At 53.4% G+C, this 22,237-nt stretch overlaps 2 protein-coding genes across 6 annotated transcripts in view; both read right to left on the bottom strand.

Moving 5' to 3' along the window:
- UNKL (unk like zinc finger) overlaps window positions 1–8,091 on the bottom strand; it is a 52,867-nt gene extending 44,776 nt beyond the window's left edge. For 3 of the 5 annotated variants that reach the window (XR_004055315.1, XM_030924313.1, XM_030924314.1), the window contains exons 1-2: window positions 7,961–8,091; window positions 7,203–7,412 (exon numbers count right to left, since the gene is read on the bottom strand). Coding sequence is in view for 2 of the 5 variants with exons in the window: in XM_030924313.1 (XP_030780173.1) it covers window positions 7,203–7,412; window positions 7,961–8,037 (287 nt within the window). In the remaining 3 variants the exon portion in view is untranslated. Of the gene's footprint in view, window positions 1–7,202; window positions 7,413–7,919 lie in introns of all 5 variants that reach the window. The other 2 variants (XM_030924317.1, XM_030924316.1) reach the window with 2 other exon arrangements.
- A 5,750-nt stretch (window positions 8,092–13,841) lies between these two features.
- On the bottom strand, window positions 13,842–14,915 carry C20H16orf91 (chromosome 20 C16orf91 homolog). The gene is made up of 2 exons (XM_010387810.2): window positions 14,780–14,915; window positions 13,842–14,700 (listed from the first exon to the last, which is right to left on the bottom strand). The coding sequence occupies exons 1-2, from the start codon at window positions 14,809–14,811 to the stop codon at window positions 14,334–14,336; spliced, it is 399 nt and encodes a 132-aa protein (XP_010386112.1). The 5' UTR covers window positions 14,812–14,915; the 3' UTR covers window positions 13,842–14,333.
- Window positions 14,916–22,237: the final 7,322 nt, after the last annotated feature.

Genomic DNA, 22,237 nt, shown 5'->3' with positions numbered 1-22,237 from the left:
CTGAGGTGGGAGGATCAGCTGAGCCCGGGAGGCAGAGGTTGCCGTGAGCTGAGATCTGAGCCACTGCACTCCAGCTGGGGAGACAGAGCCAGACCCTGGCTCAAAAGAAAAACAAACAAAAAAGACGGACCCTGAAGAGGCCCGGGGTTCTGCGGGGCGTCTTTTCTATTTCTTTACTACAATCTGTTTAAAGAGAAAAGCAAGGACCCCGCCCCTCAGCGACAGCCCCGCAGTCTCAAGGCCCCACCCCCCCACCCCCGTCCAGGACAGTTCCCACGGGGGCGGGGCTCCACACGTGACCCGGGACAGCCAACCGTGGGGGCGCAGGGGAGGGGCGCGTCCCGCAGAACAAAGGGCCTTTCCCGACCCGGGCGGGTCGGGGCCCAGGGTCCGCATGATGCACACAGGACGGGCACGGCTTGGGGTGCAACAAGGGGCGGCCACCCACCTAGGAAAGGTCGCACAGTGGGGGCACCCACGGGGGCAGGCACCGGAGGGGGTGCCCACAGAGAACAGGGGAGGACACCGAGAAGTGACCTGGGGCACCATGGGAGGAGGAGAGAAGGGATGACAGCACGGGCTGGAGGAGGTCACCCTCCACAGAGGGGGCGGTGACGGCAGAGGCGCCCGCAGGAGCTGGTGCCAGTGAGGCTGACCCCAGGAGGGGCTGACACTGAGGCAGCAACTGAGCAGGCAGGGGTGCAGCGAGGTGCCAGCCTGCCCAGGAAAGGAGGCGCCAGCAGCGGGGGCCCTCCTGGGGTCCCAGTCCTGCTTTGCCCCACAGCTCAGCCCCAGCGCCTCCAGCCAGAACCAAGAGCCACGCCTGACACGGGTTAAAGGTCTCTGCTCTCTGATATACATTCATGTGTAAAACAACAGGTTGGTAGTATCAACACCCAAAATAGAAATTTCTTTTTTTTGGGGGGGGGGGACAGAGTCTCGCTCTGTCGCCCAGGCTGGAGTGCAGTGGCGCGATCTCGGCTCGCTGCAAGCTCCGCCTCCCGGGTTCACGCCATTCTCCTGCCTCAGCCTCCCGAGTAGCTGGGACGACAGGCGCCCGCCACCACGCCAGGCTAGTTTTTTGTATTTTTAGTGGAGACGGGGTTTCACCGTGTTAACCAGGATGGTCTCGATCTGACCTCGTGATCCACCCACCTCGGCCTCCCAAAGTGCTGGGATTACAGGCGTGAGCCACCCCGTCCGGCCAAAATAGAAATTTCAAAAACCAATGAACTAAAGAAAAGGAAGGCCCTGGCTGGTGGCAGGTGCCTGTAGTCCCAGCTACTCGGGAGGCTGAGGCAGGAGAATGCTGTGAGCTTGGGAGGCAGAGCTTGCAGTGAGCCGAGATCACATCACTGCACTCCAGCCTGGACGACAGAGGGAGACTCCATCAGAAAAGAAAGAAAGAAAGAGAAAGAAAGAAAGAAAGAAAAGAAAGAGAGAGAGAGAGAGAGAGAGAGAGGGAGAGAGAGAGAGAGAGGGAGATGGGGAGAGAGAGAGAGAGAGAGAGAGAGAAAGAAGAAAGAAAGAAAGAAAGAAAGAAAGAAAAGAGAATAGACAATCCATAAAGAGAGCAGTAACGAGATACTATCCCTCAGCCCTTACAGAATATACTGCTCCCTAGAAATAAAAGAACGCAGGTTATGGGAAGGATGAAGGTCCTGTCCTTATTCTGAACGCTCATCTATTTACAAATTCCGAGGCAACCCTCAATGAGAACCAGAGCGGGCACTTCAGTGGGACAAACTGGCTACCCTGTGTGCAGTGATAAGAAAGTCCCGCTCCCGTGGAATGAAGGGTAATTATGGAGGAGATTCCCAGGGGAGGCAGCCTGTCAGACACCTCCGAAAGGGCCGGCCGAAGCAAGTCATTCACATGCTACAAACAAAATATTAAATAAAATAAGGAAATTTCCTTATTATGTGTGGATGTACCCAGGAAGCATCCAAAACAAAACACCAAACAGGCATCTTAGCCCCACTTACCACCCTCAATTATAAACTGTAAGCCATTCAGACAGCAGGCTAATATCTGTGTAATGAAAAATCACATTATGAAACAGCTACTTGAGCACGGCTTGAAGTGACCACCTCGAGGTAGGTGCTTACCACAGCACTGTCCATCCCTGTAAGAACTGGACACCACCCTGTGCCTAGCAGTGGGGCTGAGTCCACACCAGGATTTCCAGACTCCGGAACCAAAGCAGTTATGAGGCCGGGCGCAGGGGCTCATGGTGGCTCCTGCATGTCATCCCAGCACTTTTGGAGGCCGAGGCTAGTGGATCACCTGAGGTGAGGAGTTCAAGACCAGCCTGGCCAACATGGCGAAACCCATCTCTACTAAAAATACAAAAATTAGCCAGGCATGGTGACACATGCCTGTAATCCCAACTACTCAGTAGGCTTAGGCAGAATAACTGCTTGAACCCACGAGGCAAAGGATACAGTGAGCCAAGATTGCGCCACTGCACTCCAGTCTAGGAGACAGAGTGAGAGGGAGACTCCATCTCCAAAAAAAGAAACAGTTATGAAAAGATGCTTTCTCACCAGGTGCAGGGCTGCACACCTGTAATCCCAGCACTTTGGCAGGCTAAAGTGAGAGGACTGCTTAAGCCCAGGGGGTCGAGGCTGCAGTGAGTTGTGATGGCACCACTGCACTCCAGCCTGGGTGACAGAGCAAGACCCTGTCTCAAAAGAAAAAAAAAAAAAAAAAGAGAGAGAGAAAAAGATGCTTTCTCCTTATGCATCAAAAGCATCACCTGTCCAGGTGCAGTGGCCCACACCTGTAATCCCAGCACTTTGGGAGGATGAGGCGGGCGGATCACCTGAGGTCGGGAACTCAAGACCAGCCTGACCAACATGGAGAAACCCGGTCTCTACTAAAAACACAAAATTAGCCAGGCGTGGTGGTGCATGCCTGTAATCCCAGCTACTCAGGAGGCTGAGGCAGGATAATCGCTTGAACCTGGGAGGTAGAGGTTGCAGTAAGCTGAGATCGCACCATTGCACTCCAGCCTGGGCAACAGAGCACTGCCAATCAGTGACCCGTATTCAACACTGGAGTGGGGTCAGACAGGCTGGGTGCTCATATTCACACTTCTGGGACCCCCACACTAGAGTTAGGCAGCACTGGCCCCACTCACAACTCAGGATCCCAGATCTGGGCAGATAAGGGGCTTGACCAAGGGAAATTAGGGGCTGAGCCCAGACATCAACTAGACAAATACCTGCCTTTGAAAGCCCCATTTGCAGTAAACAGTGGCTCAAAAAGCAATTCAATTATGCACTTTCAGAACGCCTAGAAGTACATCATCATCCTCACCAAAACGGGCTGGCTACATTACTTCAAGTTGAGGCACCAACCTGCCTTAACAACATGGCCGGGTGTGGTGGTTTGCACCTATAATCCCTGCACTTTGGAGAGGCCAAGGTGGGAGGGTCGCCTGAGGCTGGGCAACACAGTGAGACTCCATCTTTACAAAAAAAATAAAGAGTGAGCCAAGGTGTGTGGTGGCTCACACCTATAATCCTAGCACTCTGGGAGGCTGTGGTGGGAGGATCACTTGAGTCCAGGAGTTTGAGATTGAGACCAGCCTGGACAACGTAACAAAACCCCATCTCTACTAAAAATACAAAAAAATGGCCGGGTGCGGTAGCTCAAGCCTGTAATCCAGCACTTTGGGAGGCCGAGACGGGCGGATCACGAGGTCAGGAGATCGAGACCATCCTGGCTAACACGGTGAAACCCCGTCTCTACTAAAAACTACAAAAAACTAGCCGGGCGAGGTAGCGGCGCCTGTAGTCCCAGCTACCCGGGAGGCTGAGGCAGAATGGCGTGAACCCGGGAGGCGGAGCTTGCAGTGAGCTGAGATCTGGTCACAGCACTCCACCCCGGGTGACAGAGCGAGACTCCGTCTCAAAAAAAAAAAAACAAAAAAAAAAACAAAAAAATTAGCCGGGCATGGTGTAGAGAGTCTGTAGTCCCAGCTACTCCAGAGGCTGAAGAGGGAGAATCACCTGAGCCCAGGAGGTAGAGGCTGCAGTGAGCTGAGATCATACCACTGCACTCCAGCCCGGGCAACCAGAGTGAGACTTGGTCTCAAAAAAAATAGTAATAATAAATTAGCCAGGAGTGACAGAGCACTCCTGTGGCCCCAGCGGCTCAGGAGGCTGAGGCAGGAAGATTGTTTGAGCCCTGGAGGTTCAAGCTGCAGTGAGCCGTGTTAGTGCCCTTGCTCTCCAGCCCAGGAAGAGAGCAAGACCCTGTCTCAAAAAACAAAAACAGCCGGGCACAATGGCTCACGCCTGTAATCCCAGCACTTTGGGAAACCAAGGTGGGCAGATCATGAGATCAGAAGTTCAAGACCAGCCTGACCAACATGGAGAAACCCAGTCTCTACTAAAAATACAAAAATCAGCTGGGCATGGCGGCACATGCCTGTCATCCCAGCTACTCGGGAGGCTGAGGCAGGAAAATCGCTTGAACCTGGGAGGTGGAGGTTGCAGTGAGCCGAGATGGCGCCTGCGTGACAGAGACGTCATCTCAAAACAAAAACAAAACAAACACTATTTAATGTGCAATTAAAAACATTTCAGTATTTAAAGTTTCTAGCATCCCTAAAAAAAAATTAGGCCGGGCGCGGTGGCTCAAGCCTGTAATCCCAGCACTTTGGGAGGCCGAGACGGGCGGATCATGAGGTCAGGAGATCGAGACCATCCTGGCTAATACGGTGAAACCCCGTCTCTACTAAAAAATACAAAAAACTAGCCGGGCGATGAGGCGGGCGCCTGTAGTCCCAGCTACTCGGGAGGCTGAGACAGGAGAATGGCGTGAACCCGGGAGGCGGAGCTTGCAGTGAGCTGAGATCCGGCCACTGCACTCCAGCCTGGGTGGCAGAGCAAGACTCCGTCTCAAAAAAAAAAAATAATAAATAAATAAATAAATAAATAAATAAATAAATAAATTAGAAAAATTTATTCCCTGGGCTAAGCACTATTGAAAAAATAAAGGAAAACAGACTTCACACGGGTCTCCACACTGAAAGCAGCCTCCAACGGGAAGGTCCCTGGGATCAGAGCATGGAGACTTCAAGACTGCAGCTGCCGCCATCTCACTCCTAGGCAGGAATGGACCACCGTCCACCCTCCACCCTCTGCCAGCAGCCCTCAGGAAGCAAGTAGAACCTGACAGCACCTCCCACCGGTCTGTGAATATACAATCTGACTTGTATTTTCCCTGTTTTCCCATTTTACAGACTTCAAAATAAAGACATCTGTTCATAACACTATTAGGAAACTTGTAAAAAAAGAAAAAAAAACAAAACAAAACCTTGATTTCTTAACTTTAAAAGTGCTACACAGGGGCCAGGCATGGTGGCTCACACCTGTAATCCCAGCACTTTAAGAGGCCAAGGAGGGAGAATCACCTGAGGTCAGGAGTTCGAGACCAGCCTGGCCAGCATGGCGAAACCCCATCTCTATTAAAAAAAAAAAAAATTAGCCAGGCGTGGTGGTGGGTGCCTGTAATCCCAGCTATTCAGGAGGCTGAGGCAGGTCACTTGAACCTGGAAGGTAGAGGTTGCAGTGAGCAAAGATCGTGCCACTGCACTCCAACCTGGGTGACAGAGCAAGATTCAATCTCAATGCTACATAAATGAGCCTGCACATAAAAACTTTACTATCTTCTTAAAAATTAAAATAAATATGTAAACATCAAGAAAGGAAACATCCCAGATATATTCTACAGTGTGAATATTCTTTTTTTTTTTTTTTTGAGACGGAGTCTCGCTCTGTCGCCCAGGCTGGAGTGCAGTGGCCGGATCTCAGCTCACCGCAAGCTCCACCTCCCGGGTTTAGGCCATTCTCCTGCCTCAGCCTCCTGAGTAGCTGGGACTACAGGCGCCCGCCACGTCACCCGGCTAGTTTTTTGTATTTTTTTTAGTAGAGACGGGGTTTCACCATGTTAGCCAGGATGGTCTCGATCTCCTGACCTCGTGATCCGCCCGTCTCGGCCTCCCAAAGTGCTGGGATTACAGGCTTGAGCCACCGCGCCCAGCCTACAGTGTGAATATTCTAACAAGCTCTCTGCGTGGAAAGCAACCGTCCGCTACAAAATGCTCCAAAACCTGGCCAGGCGCAGTGGATCATGCCTGGAATCCCAGGACTTTGGGAGGCCAAGGAGGGAGGATCACTGTGCCCAGGAGACTGAGACCAGACCAGGCTACAGCAAGAATCCCATCTCTACAGAAACACAAAACAATGCACTTGGCCAAAGGTTGTTTCTGATGCAGGAACTGTGTCAAATCAAGAGTGGGAAACAGCTAGGCACAGTGGCTCACACCTGGAATCCCAGCACTTTGGGAGGCTGAGGCAGGAGGATCACTTGAGCCCAGAAGTTCAAGACCACCCTGGGTAATGTAGTGAGACCCCATCCCTACAAAAACTATGCAAAAATTAGCTGGCATGGCATGAGCCTACAGTCCCAGCTACTTGGGAGGCTGAGGAGGGAAGATCACTTGAGCCTAGGAGTTGGTGGCTGCAGTGAGCCATGTCCCATCATGGCACTCCAGCCCCAGTGACAGAGCAAAATCCTGTCTCAAAAAAAAAAAAAAAAAGTGGGGCCAGGCACGGTGGCTCATGCCTGTCACCCCAGCACTTTGGGAGGCCGACGCGGGTAGATCACCTGAGGTTGGGAGTTCGAAACCCGCCTAACCAACATGGAGAAACCCTGTCTCTACTAAACATAGAGTAAAATTATTTAACTCTATCAGCTGGGCATGGTGGCACACGCCTATAATCCCAGCTACTCGGGAGGCTGAGGCAGGAGAATCACTTGAACCCGGGAGGTGGAGGCTGCAGTGAACCGAGATCATGCCATTGCACTCCAGCCTGGGCAACAAGAGCGAAACTCCGTCTCAAAATGCAAAAAACAAATAAACAAAAAAAAGTGGGAGGTGAAGCAAAATTGGTTTGAGTCACACAAGTGTTACCCCTAAAACACAGACAATCCCTCCGGAACTGGCCTGAGAATAGGCAACGCTTCCCCAGCATCCCTGGTCACTAAAAAACTTCAGCATCTAATTACAACTCCCTCGACAGAGACCAGGTATGGACACCAAGGCGTCCGCTGAGGGTCCAGGCCGAGTCCCTGGGCGGAGGCCCCCACCTCCCCCCGGGCAGCGGCGCCCCCTCGCGGCCGCTTACTCGTCGCCGTCGGGGCACACGCCGGTGGCTTCGTTGTACTTGGAGCAGTACACGTCGGGGCTGTAGTTGAAGGTGCCGTCGCGCCTGCGGAGGGGCCTGCGGCGCCGCTGGTTGAGGAAGTGCCAGTGGAAGCAGGTGAACGGCCGGTGCTGCGCACACTTGTGCTGTGAAAACAGGGGGCACTGCTCCGTCCTGAACTCCTTCAGGTACCTACAAACACAGACAGCGCCGCAGCTCGCTTCCAGCAGCACCTCCAGGGGCTCACCAGCCTCAGGCGCTCCAACCCCAGGGTCGACCCGCACTCAGATTCCTGGCGGGTCCCGGGCGTTGCGTCCACCCCCATCCCGACTCCAGATGCGACCCTCATCCGACCTCGAAGCCCAGGCGCTGACCCTGGTCCCCAAGCCCAAACGCCACCTCGGAACCTGGGCGACCCGCTGTGACCTCAGGGTCAGCAGCCAGAGCAGAGGGTCCCGGTCCCCGAGCCCAGGCGCAGCCCCTAGCCCCGGGGCGTTCCTCCCTCCCAGAGGCGCGTGGACCCCGGAACCAGGTGCCGTCCCAAACCCTGGCGCCGCGCTCCGACCTCAGGCGGAGGCCGCCGAGCGCAGAGGGTCGTGGCTCCCCCAGACCAGGCGCGGCGCGGAGGTCAGGGGGCGCCGGGACGGCGAAGGGGAGGCGGAGGCGGCGCGAGCCCCGGCGGGAGGCTCCGAGCTGTACCGGGCGCGGGCGGGGGGGCCGCAGGCCGGACGGGCGCTGACCTGTAGTGGGTCGGCTTCTCAGTCTGCGGGGGGGACCCGCTCAGCGCCGCCGCCGCAGCTTTCGAAACCGACGGCATTTTCAGTCAAAACAATGCAGCGCGCATGCGCCGCGCCGGCGCCCCCGCCCCCGGATCTCCTCGCGCGCCCCCCGCGGCCACGCCCCCCGCTGCCCCGCCCCCGGCCCGCAGACCCCGGCCCCGCCCCAGCCCCGCGCCCCGCCCTACCCTGCCCTGCCCTGCGATCCCCGGCCTGGGACGCGGGTGGGAGGGGGCCCTGCCCGGGGCCGCGCGTGGGACCCGCGATGGTCGCCCCTGCTGTGACATGATCCAACATAACCGTGTATTTTACATGAATTAATCACAAGAGTTGTATCTCAATAGAGCTGGTCTTCCGCAAACTAACCAAGAGGCTGATGTCAGGGGGAGGCAGGTACGGGGCGGAAGAGCCAAGGGGTTCTGGCCTTTGTAAAAAGGAATCTCTTCCATTTCGAACCCTGACCTCAAAAACTTATATTTAAAGATTTATCTACAAAGGTAATTATCACAGTTATTTTGCAAACACTTGAGGCCCCCCTTCCCCCAACAGCCCGGTAGCCGAGAAAATGGAAAACTCTAACTGCTATGTACATGATTTGATAGAAACAGCGTTTACTAAGAATTGTTAGTGCTAGGAGGCCGGGCGCGGTGGCTCAAGCCTGTAATCCCAGCACTTTGGGAGGCCGAGGCGGGCGGATCACGAGGTCAGGAGATCGAGACCATCCTAACACGGTGAAACCCCGTCTCTACTAAAAATACAAAAAACTAGCCGGGCGCGGTGGCGGCGCCTGTAGTCCCAGCTACTCGGGAGGCTGAGGCAGGAGAATGGCGTGAACCCGGGAGGCGGAGCTTGCAGTGAGCCCGGATCACACCACTGCACTCCAGCCTGGGCTACAGAGCGAGACTCCGTCTCAAAAAAAAAAAAAAAAAAAGAAAAAGAAAAATGTGCCCATTTAGGTTAAAAACAAATCACTTCCTGTAGATTTGTTCCAAGTATGTCAGGTTTTTTTTTTTAATATTAATACTGTAAAACAACAAAAACTATCAAAACGATCATTTGCTGGTAGGATAAATTTCTTTTTAGGTTCACATTTTCTTTTCTTTTGGCAGGGGAGAGGCGGGGGGGTGGGGGATGGAGTTTCACTGTTGTTGCCCAGGGTGGAGTGCAGTGGCACGATCTCGGCTCGCTGTTGCAACCTCCACCTCCCAGGTTCAAGGAATTCTCCTGCCTCAGCCTCCCCAGTAGCTGTGATTACAGGCATTCACCACCGCGCCCAGCTAATATTTTATTTTTAGTAGAGACGGGGTTTCTCCACGTTGGTTAGGCTGGTCTCCAACTCCCAACCTCAGGTCATCCACCTGCCTCAGCCTTTCAAAGTTCTGGGATTACAGGCATGAGCCACCCTGCCCAGCCAGGTTCACATTTTCTAAATGAATTATTTCTACAAACATTATATTTAAATCTTAAAATTAAAATGACAATGAAGAAAATATTTTCAAGTTAAGTCAAGCAGGAAAATGAAGTCAAGCAGGAACGACAGGGCCTGCGAATTCTTCAGAGAGGAATAAACAGACCTTGAAGACTCCCAGGGTGCTATGAATGGAAAGGGAGTCTAGGATGATGCCCAGGTCTCCGGCTTGCAGGAATACAGAACAAGGGAGAAGAAACAGGTTTGGGGGAGATTAATTCCATTTTGGAGTTTAAGGAGCCTGTGAGCTGCCCAGCAGAGGTGTCTATGGAGCCTGCTAAAGCTAGGAAAAGGATTTGAGGCCTTAGGGTTTAGGAATTTGGGGATCTTTGCTGTAAAGGTATGAGTGAAGATGCCTGCTGTTCCTCCACACCCTGGGGGCATCTTCCTTGAAGAAATCAAAGGAAACTGATGTAAGACTTATTGAAAGTATCATTTTTTTTTTCATGCTTTGGAAGAAATGTTCTTTAAAACCTAGGGTGGGCCGGGCGCGGTGGCTCAAGCCTGTAATCCCAGCACTTTGGGAGGCCGAGGCGGGCGGATCACGAGGTCAGGAGATCGAGACCATCCTGGCTAACACTGTGAAACCCCGTCTCTACTAAAAAATACAAAAAACTAGCCGGGCGAGGTGGCGGGCGCCTGTAGTCCCAGCTACTGGGAGGCTGAGGCAGGAGAATGGCGGTAACCCCGGGAGGCGGAGCTTGCAGTGAGCTGAGATCCGGCCACTGCACTCCAGCCTGGGCGACAGAGCGAGACTCCGTCTCAAAAAAAAAAAAAAAAAAAAAAAAAAAAAAAAAAAAAAAAAAAAAAACCTAGGGTGGTACCAGATTTAATAACTCCAGGTTTTTCTTTTTTTTTTTTTTTTTTTTTTTTTTTTTTTTTTTTTTTTTTTTTTTGAAGCGGAGTCTCGCTCTGTCGCCCGGACTGGAGTGCAGTGGCCGGATCTCAGCTCACTGCAAGCTCCGCCTCCCGGGTTTACGCCATTCTCCTGCCTCAGCCTCCCGAGTAGCTGGGACTACAGGCGCCCGCCACTTCGCCCGGCTAGTTTTTTGTATTTTTAGTAGAGATGGGGTTTCACCGTGTTAGCCAGGATGGTCTCGATCTCCTGACCTCGTGATCCGCCCGTCTCGGCCTCCCAAAGTGCTGGGATTACAGGCTTGAGCCACCGCGCCCGGCCTCTTTTTTTTCTTTTTGAGACAGTCTCGCTTTGTCACCCAGGCTGGAGTGCAGTGGAATGATCTCCACTCACTGCAAGCTCCGCCTCCCGGGATCACGCCATTCTCCTGCCTCAGCCTCCGGAGTAGCTGGGACTACAGGTGCCGCCACCTTGCCGGCTAGTTTTTTGTATTTTTTTTAGTAGAGACGGGGTTTCACCGTGTTAGCCAGGATGGTCTCGATCTCCTGACCTCGTGATCCGCCCGCCTCGGCCTCCCGAAGTGCTGGGATTACAGGCGTGAGCCACCGCGCCCGGCCCAACCCCAGGTTTTTGTATTTTTTTTAGTAGAGACGGGGTTTCACCGTGTTAGCCAGGATGGTCTCGATCTCCTGACCTCGTGATCCGCCCGCCTCGGCCTCCCGAAGTGCTGGGATTACAGGCGTGAGCCACCGCGCCCGGCCCAACCCCAGGTTTTTCACTGTGAATGTATAAGTATTTCACTTTTCTTGGGGACAAAATGCACGGCCCTGGCAGGACCTTCTGAGGCAGTTCATCGGTTTAGACGTGACCATTTGGGCTAACATATTCCTTTAAAGAATTTTCGTTTTAAAACAATTTCTGGCCAGGCACAGTGGCTCACCCCCGTTAGTAATCCTAACACTTTGGGAGGCCGAGGTGGGTGGATCACCTGAGGTCAGGAGTTTGACACCAGCCTAGCCAACATAGTGAAACCCCGTCTCTACTGAACATACAAAACAATTAGCCAGATGCAGTGGTGCACACCTGCAATCCCAGCTACTCAGGAGGCTGAGGCAGAACTGCTTGAACCCGGAAGGCAGAGGTTGCTGTGAGCCGAGATCGCACCACCACACTCAAGCCTGGGTGACAGAGCGAGACTCCACTTCGAAAAAAAACAAAAAAACAATTTCCACCTTCTGCCCAGCTATGTCATCTCAAGTATCGCTGCAGTTATGTCTGTTCTAGCATGCTTACAATGGTCTCCCTCTCAAATGCTTATCTGGGGAGGTCCATGTGCCACATACTCTGGGGAAAATAAACCCTACAGCCCAGTTGGGAAAACAAGACAAACACACTACAAAAATAGTTAAATACAACTGGGCACAGTGGCTCCTGCCTGTAACCCCAGCACTTTGGGAGGCCAAAGTGGGCAGATCGCTTAAGGTCAGGAGTTCAAGACCAGCCTGGCCAACACGGCAACACGCTGTCTCTACTAAAAATACAAAAATTAGCCAGGAGTGGTGGTGTGCCTATAATCCCAGCTACTCAGGAGGCTGGGGCAGGAGAAGTGCTTAAACCTGGGAGGCAGAGGTTGCAGTGAGCCAAGATTGTACCACTGCACTCCAGCCTAGGCAACAGAGTAAGACTCCATCTCAAAAACTAATAATAATAAATACTAACTGTACTGAATTAACTGTTCACCTATCAATCTGCTCTGTTACCATCCTTTGAAAACTTGGCCAGGCGCGGTGGCTCAAGCCTGTAATCCCAGCACTTTGGGAGGCCAAGACGGGTGGATCACGAGGTCAGGAGATTGAGACCATCCTGGCTAACACGGTGAAACCTCGTCTACTAAAAAATACAAAAAAACTAGCCGGGCAAGGTGGCGGGCGCCTGTAGTCCCAGCTACTCGGGAGGCTGAGGCAGGAGAATGGCCTAAACCCGGGAGGCGGAGCTTGCAGTGAGCTGAGATCCGGCCACTGCACTCCAGCCTGGGCGGCAGAGCCAGATTCCGTCTCAAAAAAAAAAAAAAAAAGAAAACTCCAGGAGTAGGGAAGATCCACCCACCATCCCCAGCTGGCCCTGGGTCTGTCCACGGCACAGGTGTGAGGTCAGCAACTGGAAAAGCCCTCCCAGATCGCTGCCCTGGAGGCACTTGGGATCTGCTGCATGTGGGATAGTCACATTGTCAAAAATGTATATGTATATATGTATGAAAACAATTGACCGGGCACAGTGGCTCACGCCTGTAATCCCAGAACTTTGGGAGGCCAAGGCGGGCAGATCACTTGAGGTCGGGAATCCAAGACCAGCCTGGCCAACATGGCGAAACCCCATCTCTACTAAACATGGTGGCGCATGCCTGTGATCGAAGCTACCCTGGAGGCTGAGGCAGGAGAATCGCTTGAACCCAGGAGGCGGAGGTTGCAGTGAGCCAAGATCCCACCACTGCACTCCAGCCTAGGTGACAGAGCAAGACTCCATCTCAAAACAAGAGACAAAAGAATCTGGGGCCGGGCATGGTGGCTCCTACCTGTAATCCCAGCACTTTGGGAGGCCAAGGAGGAGAGATCACTTGAGGTCAGGAGTTTCAGGCCAGCCTGGCACATGCCAAAATCCCGTCTCTACTGAAAATATAAAAATGATCTGGGTGTGGTGGCACAAGCCCGTAGTTCCAGCTACTCGGGAGGCTGAGGCAGAAGAATCGCTTGAACCCAGGAGACAGAGGGTGCAGTGAGCCAAAACTGTGCCTCTGCACTCCAGTCTGGGCGACAGAGTAAGACCCTGTCTCGAAAATGAAAAACAACAAAAAACAGCAACAACAAATATCATTTAGGTAACCCAAAATAGTGCCCATCATTTGTGAAAAGAAATACTCATTAGTTGTATTCTACTCAGAAAATTGTTGCCTTGCTTAAAAAGTTTTGCAGAAAACTGCAAAAGTTCCTCATTTCTGGTACTATTTGGTGATATATATGTAGGTTTCTCTCCTCAGTTCCCACTCTCGGGGGAAAAAAAAGGAAAACGAAACTTTTATTTGTTTTTGTTTTTTTTTTTTTTTTTTTTTTGAGGCGGAGTCTCGCTCTGTCGCCCGGACTGGAGTGCAGTGGCCAGATCTCAGCTCACTGCAAGCTCCGCCTCCCGGGTTTACGCCATTCTCCTGCCTCAGCCTCCCGAGTAGCTGGGACTACAGGCGCCCGCCACCTCGCCCGGCTAGTTTTTGTATTTTTAGTAGAGACGGGGTTTCACCGTGTTAGCCAGGATGGTCTCGATCTCCTGACCTCGTGATCCGCCCGTCTCGGCCTCCCAAAGTGCTGGGATTACAGGCTTGAGCCACCGCGCCCGGCCGGAAAACGAAACTTTTAAAAATAGCTGCTGGTGCAACTAACTTATGTGCTCTGGTAAGTAAGATTAAAATAAAAAACAATAATTGCTAAAATACTCTCTTTTAAAAAACTAGATGCGAAAAGGAATCATCTAACCCCATATTATAAAATTAAAATTTATTTTCAATTTGTTATTGTGCATAATATGGAGAAGTGTTCTTTACACCGGCCACACAGCACGTAATAAAGTTTCACACTTCTGCCAGACAGTCTATCTCAGAAAGCAAATTACCTGCACACTAACACTGGATTACAGGTGTCACCAGAATTGCTTTGGAAACGTGATTATGTTATACAAAGACTGGGCAAATCCAACAGCACACAGTGCAACTGACACCTTTCCTAAGGATCTGAAAGGTCTTGCGGATGGAATCCTTGGACATCAAGCGCCAGGCAAGGAGCAGGTTCCGATCTGCTCAGATTCTACTCCGCCTTCACGCGGATCAGCATAACCAAGAGCTCCACCCACCATCCAAGTCCTTCAGTGCGGAGGACGCACGCATAGCCAGGACAGTCACGGGCAAACGTGACATCAAATCCGAAGGGCGGCTGTCAGCTCCCTTCCTGCCAGCTCCAGCGGGCACCCCCTCAACTTCTTGCTCCGTGGGCAGCTGGAGTTTCAGCCTCCTCAGAACGATCACTGGGCTCTGGCTCCTCTCCCAACTCCCGTCTCAGCCACTGGTCCGCCTCGCTCTCCTCCCTCAGGTAGCACCAGATGACCAGCGCCATGAGGAAGAAGCTGAGGGGCAGCACCTTCCACCAGGGCTGCTGATGTCCCTTTCCCATGGAATGGCCCACAGACCAGCGGCTAGGATTAGCTTTGCTGGAGGAAAAGTTAATGGGGCGGTCAGGGTCGTCCTCTTCCTCGGCGGCAGGCTGGGCCCGATCCCGGGAACGGGGCAGGGGATGAAGGCTTCCAGAAGCCCAGCCCATGAGCCTCAGCGCCCGGACGGCCCTGGAAGAGAGAGAGCAGTAAGCGCTCCGCCCGCCCGCCGGTGCCTGCCCTCGACCCTCCGTGACCTTGAGGAGCTCACCCGGCTGCCGGTGCACACAGGACACGGTTCATTACGGCCTTGACTCCGCGTTCGACGCCGTGGCGCGCCGTGATCACGTCACTTCCGTCGCCCGAAAGAGGAAATCAGAAACCGGACGCCATACCAGGCCTCCGCTCACGACTACAGAACGTGGTTCCAGTAGCGCAGCGGAAATGACGTTTGACGCGGGGAGCTCTTTCCGTCGCAGGCCCCAGCGCCGCCGGAGAACGCGATGGCATGCCGGGAAATGTAGTTCTCCGTCCCTTTCGAATAGGACCGAGACCCCGGTCCCTGGCCCCAAAGAGAGGCGGGGCGTCATGGGGGCGGCCGTCGTCCTCAGAGAGTTGTCTGAGTTTGCCTCGGAGCAGCTCTGAGCCGTCATGAAGGTGCGCGGGGCATGGGTAGGGATCCGCGCCCTCAGCCCTGCCCTGCCCGCCCTGGGCTGGGCGCCCGCACCTCTCTGCCGGCTTTCCCCCAGGCCGTGGCGCAGCCCTGTGTTTGTTTGTTTGTTTTTCCCGTTTGGTTCTTTGCATGGGACAGGGACTCGCTCTGTCCCCTAGGCTGGACGGCAGTGGCGCGATCTCACATCACTGCGGCCTCTGAAACCGCCTTTGCAAAAATTATCACTGAGGAAGTTATGACAATGAAAGAGATCAGACCTAACTAAGGTGCTGCGTCGTGCTTCCCACCCTTAAGCTGTCCTGGTTCATTACTGGGCGTGGACAGAGCTAACTTCGGGAAGGATTTTTTTTTTTTTTTTTTTTTTTTTTTTGAGACGGAGTCTTGCTGTGTCACCCAGGCTGCAGTGCAGTGGCCGGATCTCAGCTCACTGCAAGCTCCGCCTGCCGGGTTTACGCCATTCTCCTGCCTCAGCCTCCCGAGTAGCTGGGACTACAGGCGCCCGCCACCTCGCCTGGCTAGTTTTTTGTAGTTTTTAGTAGAGACGGGGTTTCACGGTGTTAGCCAGGATGGTCTCGATCTCCTGACCTCGTGATCCGCCCGCCTCGGCCTCCCAAAGTGCTGGGATTACAGGCTTGAGCCACCGCGCCCGGCCCGGGAAGGATTTGAGTTCTTGGTTTGACTCTGAAACAAAGTTAACAGCCCTTTCCGGAAAAGAGCCCCTTCTTGCCTGAGGACCAGTCTGCCTTTGCAGGACTAATAAATCAGCTACAAAATTAGAAATTGTCGGGGCGTGGTGGCTCACGCCTGTAATCCCAGCACTTTGGGAGGCCAAGTCGGGCGGGTCAGGAGGTCAGGAGATTGAGACCAACCTGGCCCACAGGGTGAAACCCTGTCTCTCTTAAAAGTACAAAAATATAGCCAGGCATGGTGTTGAACACCTGTAATGCCAGCTACTTGGGAGGCTGAGGCAGAGATTGCAATGAGCCGAGACTGTGACACTGCACTCCAGCCTGGGCTACAGAGCACTACTCCGTCTCAAAAAAAAAAAAAAATTAGAAATTATGGTTTAGGGGTCATGCTGCCTCTGGCTCCAAGAGTCTGAACCGGCTGGGCACGGTGGCTCATGCCTGTAATCCCAGTACTTTGGGAGGACTAGGCGGGCAGATCATGAGGTCAGGAGATCGAGACCATCCTGGCTAATACGGTGAAACCCTGTCTCTACTAAAAATACAAAAAGTTAGCTGGGCATGGTGGCACACGCTTGTAGTCCCAGCTACTCGGGAGGTTGAGGCAGGAGAATCGCTTGAACGTGGGAGGCAGAGGTTGCAGTGAGCCAAAATGGCGCCACTGTACTCCAGCCTGGGTGACAGAGCGAGACCCCATCTCAAAAAAAAAAGAGTCTGGGCCGGGCGCGTTGGCTCAAGCCTGTAATCCTAGCACTTTGGGAGGCCGAGACGGGCGGATCACAAGGTCAGGAGATCGAGACCATCCTGGCTAACCCGGTGAAACCCTGTCTCTACTAAAAAATACAAAAAAAAAACTAGCCGGGCAAGGTGGTGGGTGCCTGTAGTCCCAGCTACTCGGGAGGCTGAGGCAGGAGAATAGCGTGAACCCGAAAGGCGGAGCTTGCAGTGAGCTGAGATCCGGCCACTGCACTCCAGTTTGGGCAACAGCAAGACTCCATCTCAAAAAAAAAAAAAAAAAAAGGAGTCTGAACCTCCCCAAATTGCTTCTGGGGATAACATCACTATTGTAAAATTTAAGACCAGGCCAGGTGTGATGGCTCACGCCTGTAATACCAGCACTTTGGGAGGCCAAGTCGGGTGGATCACGAGGTCAGGAGATCGAGACCAGCCTGGCCAATGTGGTGAAACCCCGTCTCTACTAAAAATACAAAAATTAGCCTGAGATGGTGGCAGGAGCCTGTAGTTCCAGCTACTTGGGAAGCTGAGGGAGAAGAATCGCTTGAACCCTGGAGGTAGAGGTTGCGGTGAGCCAAGATCGTGCCATTGCACTCCAGCCTGGGCGACACAGCAAGACTCTGTCTCAAAAACAAAACAAAACAAGACAAAACAAAACAAAAACAAAAACAAAAACCTAAGCTCAAAGCTCAGTGCCTGAGATATTTTGCAGACCGTGTACTGGATGGATCAGCTGGTACCACCCAGACCGGTAATCTGGCCCAACCAGTTCTGCCATGCCACCCAGGAAGAGAGGAGTCTGAACATGAGTCCATCTCCAACCTGACCAGCCAGCACTCCCCACTTGCCAAGCCTATACCCACCAAATTAGCTTTAAAAACTCCTATCCCAGAATGCTTGGGGAGACTGATTAGAGTAATAATAAAACTCCTGTGTCCCGCACAGCCAGCTCTGTGTGAATTACTCCTCTATTGCACTCCCCCATGTCTTGATAAATTGGCTCTGTCTAGGCAGCCGGCAAGGTGAACCCATTCAGCACTTACACCTCCGCCTCCCAGGCCCAAGCGATTCTCCCACCTCAGCTTCCTGACTGGCTGGGACCACAGGCGCCCACCACCACACCTGGCTAATTTTTGTATGTTTAGTAGAAACGGGTTTTCACCATGTTAGTCAGGCTGGTCTCAAACTCCTGACCTCAGGTGATCTGCCCACCTTGGCCTCCCAACTGGGAGGTGAGTCACCGCATCCCGCTAATTTTTTTGTGTTTTTAGTAAAGACAGTTTCTCCATATTGCCCAGGCTGGTCTCAAACTCCTGGCCTCAAGTGACCCACCCACCTCAGCCTCTGAGTGCTAGGATTACAGGCATGAGCCACAATGCCCCCTGTCTGTTTTAGGCATTACCTAACTCCCCTAAGTTGGACCTCTACCCCAATCCCATTCTTTTTTTTTTTTTTTTTTTTTCAGACAGAGTCTTGCTCTGTCGCCCAGGCTGGAGTACAGTGGCCGGATCTCAGCTCACTGCAAGCTCCGCCTCCCGGGTTTACGCCATTCTCCTGCCTCAGCCTCCCGAGTAGCTGGGATTACAGACGCCCGCCACCTCGCCCGGCTAGATTTTTGTATTTTTTTAGTAGAAACGGGGTTTCACCGTGTTGGACAGGATGGTCTCGATCTCCTGACCTCGTGATCCGCCCGCCTCGGCCTCCCAAAGCGCTGGGATTACAGGCGTGAGCCACCGCGCCCGGCCCCCCAATCCCATTCTTTACTGGGCCCCCGCCACTTACCCAGAGTCATCCAATCAGGGCTGCAGAGTCCATTTCCTTTTCTATTTCCTGTGGGTCTGGAGTCCCCTGAGTATTGTCCCTTCAGGATTCGCCAGAAAGATGTTACAGGACCCCAGCACTTTCTGAAAGTTAGCCTTTGGGAAGGGTCTTCCACGCGATAGTCCCTTGTGTGGTTCCACAGAAATACGTTACAGGAAAGGGTCCTGATCCAGACCCCAAGAGAGGGTTCTTGGATCTCATGCAAGAAAGTATTCACGGCGAGTCCATAGAGAAAAGTGAAAGCAAGTTTATTAGGAAAGTGAAGGAGTAAAAGAATGGCTACTCCAGAGCAAGGTGGCAGGTGCCTGTGGTCCCAGCTACTCGGGAGGCGGAGGCAGGAGAATGGCTTGAACCTGGGAGGCACAGGTTGCAGTGAGCTGAGATCGTGCCATTGCACTTCAGCCTGGGTAACAAGAGTGAAACTCTGTCTCTAAAAATAAAAAAAAAAAGAATGGCGACTCCATAGACAGCAGCCCCACCAGTGTCTTTGAAAAGCCCGAACCTTGGTGCCTTTGGGGAGACTGATGTGTGTAAGGACTCGTCTTCTGGGTGGCGGGGCCCACCTCAAGTCAATTAAAGTCTTTCTTTACTGCAATGCTGTGGTCTCAGGGAATAGATTTTGTCTGTGCAGCAGGTGGGACGAAACCTTCCGGCAGCTACACTAACCCCTCACCATGAAGGCTTGACAAGGAGCGCCCCAAAGCAACGGGACCCCCAAAGACCCCAGGCTCAGCTCCAGCGCCTGGCAGCCCCACCTCCTGGTGGGCCTGTAGGGGAGGCAGGAGGCCCTGTGCAGTGAGACTGAGCTTGGATTTCTCTCAACTCTGGGAATTTGAGGCCTGAAGCAAGTTTGTTTTTTGTTTTTTGTTTGGGACAAGGTCTTGTTCAAAAGACCAGGCTGGAGTGCAGAGGCACCATCATTGTTCACTGCAGTCTTGACCTCTTGGGCTCCCGCCATCTCCCATCTCAGCCTCTCAAGTAGCTGGGACTATCGGTGGGTGCCGTCATGCCTGGGTAATTTTTTTTTTTTTTTTTTTTTTTAATTTGGAAAATAAGGCCGGGCACAGTGGCTCACGCCGGTAATCCCAGCACTTTGGGAGGCCAAGGTGGGCAGATCATCTGAGGTCAGGAGTTCGAGACCAGCCTGGCCAACATGGTGAAACCCCATCTTTACTAAAAACACAAAAATTCGCCAGGCGTGGTGGCGCACACCTGTAATCCCAGCTACTCGGGAGGCTGAGGTGGGAGAACTGCTTGAACATGGGAGGTGGAGGTGTCAGTGAGCCAAGATTGCACCACTACACTCCAGCCTGGGCAACAGAGCAAGACACTGTCTCAGGAAAAAGAAAAGAAAAGATGTCATTTCTTTGTGTGTGTGTGTGTGTTTTCATCTTTTTAAAATTTACTTTATTTATTTATTTTTTTTGAGATGCAGTCTTGCTGTTGTCACCCAGGCTGGAGTGCAATGGTGTGATCTCCGCTCACTGCAACCTCTGCCCCCTGGGCTCAAGTGATTCTCCCGCCTCAGCCTCCCGAGTAGCTGGGATTACTGGTGCCATCACACCCAGCTGATTTTTGTGTTTTTAGTAGAGATGGGGTTTCGCCATGTTGGCCAGGCTGGTCTCGAACTCCTGACCTCACGTGATCTGCCTGCCTCAGCCTCCCAAAGTGCTGGGATGACAGGCGTGAGCCACCACACCCAGTCCATCTTTTTTTTTTTTTTTTTTTTTTTTTTTTTTTTTTTTTTTGCAATATGTCTGTGTAACAGAAACGTGTCATTTCTTATGCCCAGAGTTTCAGAGAGGAATTCACACCCATTCTGATTGCGAGATTAGTTGGAAGCCTGGATGTACCTTCAACGAACGGGAAGGAGGTGGGGTGCTTCTTTCCTCTCAGGAAGGCGCTAGAGCTAGAAGGCCTGCTCCTGACTGCCTGTGCAGGTCACCCCTCCTATCACCTGGGTGGCGGTGGGGACCTCGGCCCATCTGCTGCACCGTGTGTGGCCGGGTGGTCCTGGACAAGCCCTTTCCCCTGAGCCAGAATCTGCGCACCTCTGGAGCACCGACTTCTGCGCCTACTTCCCGGCAGAAAAAGCACCAGATCTGGGACCAGTTCTGTTCCCCCAGGAGCTCTTGGCATCAAGGCCGGGAAGGGGGGCTGGAGGTGTCCTGAGCTCAGCAACACCTGGGCGTCCCGGCCCCAATCCATGTTTGGGGCTGCTGTGTCAACAGAGGCACCTGTTTGCCCAGGTCCTCCTCCCCGGGCCCTGCCCCACCTGTTCTACCCTAGAACCCCACCTGGAATCACTGCCAAACCAGTCCCCTTGTAGGGACCTGGGAGTACCCACTCTTGTGGGAGGAGGGGGCTCAAGGTGTGGCTGGGGAGGACTGATCAGCCTCATCGTGGTGTGCAGCCCGGGGGCTTCCTGGAGGAGGTGGAAATCGAAGGGCCCTGCGGTTAGGCGTGGAGCCTTTGGGTTAGGCTGGTGCAGCTGCCTGGTTGGCGTGGTTTTGGGCGGTTGAGCACGAGCTGCCCCAGGACAGCGGAGTCGGGGGCAGGGCTGGGAGGTACAGGCGGGGGCTAAGGCTTCACTCGGGGGCGGGCCAGCCTCTGAGGGGCCAAGCTACCACGTTAATCTCAGTCTCAAACAGAAATGAGACACCTGGGAAGAGTGTGAAACCTCAGCCCACTGTGAGGACAGGAAGACGCCACCCTGGGTTCAACAGTGCCCCAAATTCACATCCCCTCAGAACGCAAGAACTTGACCTTGTCTGGAAACAGGGTCTTTGCCGACGTCATTAGTTAAGACGAGGCACTTCTGGACCAGGGTGGGCCCTAAATCCAATGACCAGAGCGCTTAAAAGAAGGTGAGAAGAGGCCGGGCGTGGAGGCTCACACTTTTAATCCTTGTACTTTGGGAGGAAGAGGCAGGAGGATTGCTTGAGCCCAGGAGTTTGAGACCAACCTGGGCAACACAGACCCCATCTTTACAAGAAATACAGGACACAAATTGAGGAGGGGAGAGGACAGAGACGCCCGCGGGGAGGCCAAGGCGATGACAGCGGTGGCAGTTGGAGTGACGTGCCAACAGCCCAGGCATGCTCAGGAGCGTTGGCCACCACAGGGGAGGGGAGACAGGCACGGAATGGATTCTCCCCAGAGCCCTCGGCGGGAGCGAGGCAATGCTGACATCTTGGCTTTGGACCTGCGTCCTCCGGAACCCTGAGGAAACCCAGTGTGTGGCGGTTGGTTGTGGGGTTGTAGACACAAACACAGATGCCCAGCCAGAGGGGCCCCACTCCTGACAGCAGCCACTCCAGAGCACTCCTGCATCTTTTTTTTTTTTTTTTTTTTTCTGAAATGGAGTCTCGCTCTGCCACCCAGGCTGGAGTGCAATGGCACTATCTCAGCTCACTGCAACCTATGCCACCCATGTTCAAGCGATTCTCTGCCTCAGCCTCCCGAGTAGCTGGGACTACAGGCGCCCGCCACCATGCCCGGCTGATTTTTGTGTTTTTAGTAGAGACGGGGTTTCATCATGTTGAGCAGGCTGGTCTCGATCTCCTGACCTCAGATGATCCACCCTCCTCGGCCTCCCAAAGTGCTGGGATTACAGGCGTGAGCCACTGCGCGCAGCCAGATTTTTATATTTTTTTGTATAGACAGAGTCTTACTATGTTGCTTAGACTGGTCTCAAACTCCTGGGCTCATCCTCCCACTTTGGAGGAGCTGGGACTCCAGGCGTGAGCGCACCACCGGCTCCCATGCTGCCCATCTGCCCCCAGTGGCCTTTGGCTGGTGGACAGTGACACCC

The sequence above is a fragment of the Rhinopithecus roxellana genome, chromosome 20 (assembly GCF_007565055.1).
Source record: "Rhinopithecus roxellana isolate Shanxi Qingling chromosome 20, ASM756505v1, whole genome shotgun sequence".
NCBI lineage: Eukaryota > Metazoa > Chordata > Mammalia > Primates > Cercopithecidae > Rhinopithecus > Rhinopithecus roxellana.
Note: the sequence above shows the minus strand (reverse complement) of the source record. Positions and strands in the feature narration are given on the sequence as shown.